General features: G+C 35.0%; 1 protein-coding gene across 3 annotated transcripts in view; it reads left to right on the top strand.

Annotated features, from left to right (window-relative positions):
- The window catches only part of FAM107A (family with sequence similarity 107 member A), a 42,169-nt gene extending 38,178 nt beyond the window's left edge, over window positions 1–3,991 (top strand). For all 3 annotated transcript variants that reach the window (XM_015825924.2, XM_015825922.2, XM_015825923.2), the window contains exon 4: window positions 2,206–3,991. In XM_015825924.2, the coding sequence (XP_015681410.1) occupies window positions 2,206–2,307 (102 nt within the window). In that variant the 3' untranslated portion in view covers window positions 2,308–3,991. The remainder of the gene's footprint in view (window positions 1–2,205) is intronic.
- The last annotated feature ends 1,120 nt before the right edge of the window (window positions 3,992–5,111 follow it).

The following is a 5,111-nucleotide window of genomic DNA, read 5'->3' as shown; positions in this document are numbered from 1 at the left end:
TGATAGAGATGATAGATAGACAGATAGATATAGATAGATGAGAGAAATTATATATATAGAGAGAGAGAATGATAGAAATAGATAGATGACAGATAGATAGACAGACAGACAGATGATAGGAGAGAAAGATGATAGAGAGATGATAGATAGATAGATAGATAGATAGATAGATAGATAGATAGATAGATAGATAGATAGATAGATAGATAGATAGATAGATAGATAGATAGATAGACAGATAGACAGACAGACAGACAGACAGATAGACTGATAGACAGACAGACAGACAGACAGACAGACAGATGATAGGAGAAAAAGATGATAGAGAAAGAGATGATAGAGAGAGATGATAGATAGATAGATAGATAGATAGATAGATAGATAGATAGATAGATAGATAGATAGATAGGAGAGAGATGATATATAGAGAGAGAGACAGAAAGACAAATAGAAAGAAAAAGAAAGAAAAGGAAGGATGGAAGGAAGGAAAGAAGGAAGGAAAGATGATAGAGAGAGATGATAGAGATAGATGAGAGAGATAGATGAGAGAAATTATATATATATAGAGAGAGAGAATGATAGAAATAGATAGATGATAGAGATAGATAGATAGATAGATAGATAGATAGATAGATAGATAGATAGATAGATAGATGACAGATAGACAGACGATAGGAGAGAAAGATGATAGAGAGATGATAGATAGATAGATAGATAGATAGATAGATAGATAGATAGATAGATAGATAGATAGATAGATAGATAGATGATATATATAGAGAGAGACAGAAAGACATAGAAAGAAAAAGAAAGAAAGAAAAAAAGGAAGGAAGGAAGGAAGGAAGGAAGGAAGGAAGGAAGGAAGGAAGGAACGAGAGAGATGATAGAGAGATGATAGATAGATAGAGAGATGATAGATAGATAGAGAGAGAGAGAGAGAGAGAGAGAGACAGAAAGACATAGAAAGAAAAAGAAAGAAAAGGAAGGATGGAAGGAAGGAAAGATGATAGAGAGAGATGATAGAGATAGATGATAGATAGATATAGATAGATGAGAGAAATTATATATATAGAGAGAGATAATGATAGAAATAGATAGATGACAGATAGATAGACAGACAGACAGATGATAGGAGAGAAAGATGATAGAGAGATGATAGATAGATAGATAGATAGATAGATAGATAGATAGATAGATAGATAGATAGATAGATAGATAGATAGATAGATAGATAGATAGATAGATAGGAGAGATGATATATATAGAGACAAAAAGACAGAAAGAAAAAGAAAAAAGGAAGGAAGGAAAGAGAGATGATAGAGAGAGAGATGATAGATAGATAGATAGATAGATAGATAGATAGATAGATAGATAGATAGATAGATAGATAGATAGATATAGATAGACAGATGAGAGAAATTATATATAGAGAGAGAATGATAGAAATAGATGATAGAGATAGATAGATAGATAGATAGATAGATAGATAGATAGATAGATAGAGTGAGAGAGTGAGAGAGTGAGAGAGTGAGAGATGATATATAGAGAGAAAGAGAGACAGACAATAAGACAAATAGATAGATGATAGATTATATCTTTGACTAGGAGCCATAGAAGAGATTGCTGAGAAAAGAGGGGAAAAAGAAGCAACATTTCCCAATGCAGCAAACCCAAATTAAGTTAATTTAATATATGTCTAGGACACAAAAAAGAATTAAACACTAGGAAAGAATTGATTTTTTAAAGATTGAGATTTAAACATGCACAGGTACCTGAGGATTGTTTATTACTGAATCTTATTATTGAGTACAATTAGAGGCAAATTTTGAACTGTGACATCCATTTTCCAGCAATTACTGCTTCAAGAAAACAGAAGTGACCTTAAGGCATCGATTGGACTGAAAATGAAAGCTGAGGGATTGAAGAGCTCTCAGTTGCCTGATACAGGGCTGAGAATTCAAATAACCCTTTAGGTTCTAAACTGTGATTAACAAAAACAAATGTTGGTTCGGTGGCTGGATGCAGGTGGTGACATTTAAGGCCAGTTGTCTACAGCCTCACTGGGTGACACATCACATAGCCTATTATCTTCCCTTCAAAGTTTCGCCTGGCCTGCCATTTCCTAAAACTCATAGAAGTTGCTGGGATTATAAAAATTTACCAAAAAAAATCACCTGTTTATTTCTTCTGCCTTTTTCTAATCAGTTGGAAAGGGAAGATGAGAAGCAAGAAGAGAACGCACCAGAATTTATTAAAGTCAAAGAAAATCTGAGGAGAACATCTACTACGCTAACAGGGGCAGAGTAAAGCATCAGCTAAGACCAAAAGATTGTTTGCTTTGAATACCTATATGCTGACATTTTGGTAAACGGTGGATATTCAAAGTTTTGTCTTGGGGGCTACTCACTGTACATTAATGCTTGCTCCAGTTTAAAAAAAATGATTGGGGCATTTTCACATCTGGGAAAAGAAGAACATCCAAACAATGTGGCTTTTTGTTCACAGAGGTTCTCAGATGAGAAAAAGGATAAGGAAGGTAACAGAGACCTCGTCTTCCTTTCAAGTATTGAGATAATGCGGTGCCCTTTCCCATCACTAACCTTAGCTAATCCTTTGAGATTCAGCAGGACAGGCGCACGTGTGGAGTGGGAGATGTTGTCTGAAGACAGATGGCTAAACCTTTGGGATTCAGATGTTCATATAGCAGAGCAGTTCCATTGCTGGTATTGAAATCTTCAGTTTAGCTAAATTACTGCTTGAGGGAGCAAGTTGGGAAACTAAAAAAGATGGTAAAAAAAGAGAAGTCACGATCAATAAGGAAAATACTAGCTAAGATTTAGAGCACATCGACCAATGCTGGCTGGCATCTTAGATGCTGTATGTATCCAATCAAACAATATTCAGTAAATATGTGTGTGATTCTTCGTTATTGGGATTTAGCAGACATGAAATGATATTTTAAGATTCTTGTCACAAATCTACATCCACAATAGTTACATAGTCAAGTTTACTATGACAAATAGACACTGAGTTATTTCCAAAGAGTGGGATTGTCCACCAGTGTTTCAGCATATAATTCTGGTGTCCAGAATGAGAAACAGAAATAAGATAAGATACTTTATGGAAAGGATCCTTAAGAGCTGCAGAAAAAGTAGGAGAAGGTGCAGTCCTCTGAATGTGTATTAAAAAAAAAGTATGAGAGCAACACAGAAAGCATACAATCTCTGTGTATGTCTCAAAAAGCAAATGACAAATCCACAAAAAAGGATTTGCGAGAGAAACAGCAAAGAATTTTAGGGAGAAAGTCAAAGAACGATACCAGATGTAGGGTCTTCTAAATTTTGCACAAATATAACACATTAAACTAAGATTCTTTTAAATATATATATATAATAAAATTGAATATTATTTATAGATTATAGCTACATGAAGTCTACTCCTCCCAGGTGCTCTTTCCTGATTCTAAAATTCTGATTATGCTTACTATACAGATATTTACTATAATACAGACTGTTTTAGATGGCTTTTAAAATATATGACAACAGCAAGGCAAAAAGGTGAATTGCCAACCCCTCCTCAGCTCTGTTTTCTGGAGGTGGAGCCAGGAGTAGCCGACATGTCTATCCAAGGGAGGACCATTCATTTTTGGGTTTTCAGAAGGATAGCTGTGTTTTTTACACCAAAAACTAAAGACTTCTTAAAATTATTTGTTATTCATTTATTATTCATTTAGTCTTGGACTGAAGATAAGCATAACCAAAAGCCACAATAGTTTTTTTTTTCTTAGTTTCACAATTTATATTACAGATTATGGTCAGCTTTTCTGGTAGGGTGGACCCTCTGAGATGCAGATGACCACCAGGAAAGGACCAGCCAAAATAATACATAACATGTATTATCTATATGTATCATCTAGAACTCATATATGACTTGATTGTAACCACAGATTTGGGGGTGGGGGAAGCTTATTAATAAAGAGCAGTTGTATATTTTGTGGAGTCTATATTCTGTGAATTAAAGCAGGCAACAACCAAATAAACTTAATTTCACTGTTTAAAATTAATAATAAAGATGACAAATTTCTGGTGTTTTTTTTTAAAGTTACACCTTCAGAGGTATCAAGAGGAACGAGTTTGTTTTCTCACGTCTTCCATGTTGCCTTTGAGATGCATGGAGATATATTGGGACCGCAACATCATGCCAAAAAAATCTGGGAAACTGATTGTGGGAAGGTGTGGAGCATCATTTGTCAAATGGGATTATAGGGAGATGGGTGCGAGAGGGAAGAAAACCAGCAGAACATGACAACAACAAGATGTTCCTGCATTTTCAAGTTGCCACATCAGAACTGCCAGTCTTAAATCAGTTAAAACCTCACAGTCATGATGTGGCAGAGTTAGGCAAGGATCTTGATTGGATATTGCATTGAAGCTGTATAAAAGAACACACAGCACTATGTCAGAATATTGCTGTGTTTTTCTCCTCCTGTTCTAGGGCATTTCAGATCTAGTGCCTCATGGCCTTGAAACTCAGTGATTGTTTAACTATTGATTTAACTGTCAAGTGTGCTCTGAGATTTGCTGGCTTTAGATTTTCCCCTTCTATCTGTCCTGAAGCTATTCTCTGTGTGTATAAAACAGCCTTTACATTGAGTGGATGAGTCCATGCATGATTTTCTTACACATAATTTTTTTTAATAAACCACAGTTAGGTTATTCACTCAGCAAATACTCTGCAAACACAATGGATAAATTTCTAACTTGCTAGGCCTACCATATCTGGACTACTAAAAATAAGGACTTTAAAATACAGCAAAAGCTGGTGTCTTTTCTATATTTCTCTGCTACTGTCTCACAATCCTTTGAATTTTTGCAAATATGGTAAATCTATGAATCACACTGAGCCATAATATGGCCTTAGATTTTTAGCATAGCACAATGTAGAGAGTCAAGCATCCAAAACCATTTCCAGTGTAAAGGGGACAAAAGCACAATGCTTTTCAAGTAACTGGAAGCAAGCACATTGAATTGGCTAGCTGGATGACATATGTATTGGGCTATTAGATCCCATCTTAATGAATTCAGTATGTAAGCAGAAGTGCTTAGAAATAT

This window comes from Protobothrops mucrosquamatus, unplaced genomic scaffold (assembly GCF_001527695.2).
Source record: "Protobothrops mucrosquamatus isolate PMUCROS unplaced genomic scaffold, P.Mucros_1.0 scaffold2878, whole genome shotgun sequence".
NCBI lineage: Eukaryota > Metazoa > Chordata > Lepidosauria > Squamata > Viperidae > Protobothrops > Protobothrops mucrosquamatus.
This window is presented reverse-complemented; position numbering and strand designations above follow the sequence as displayed.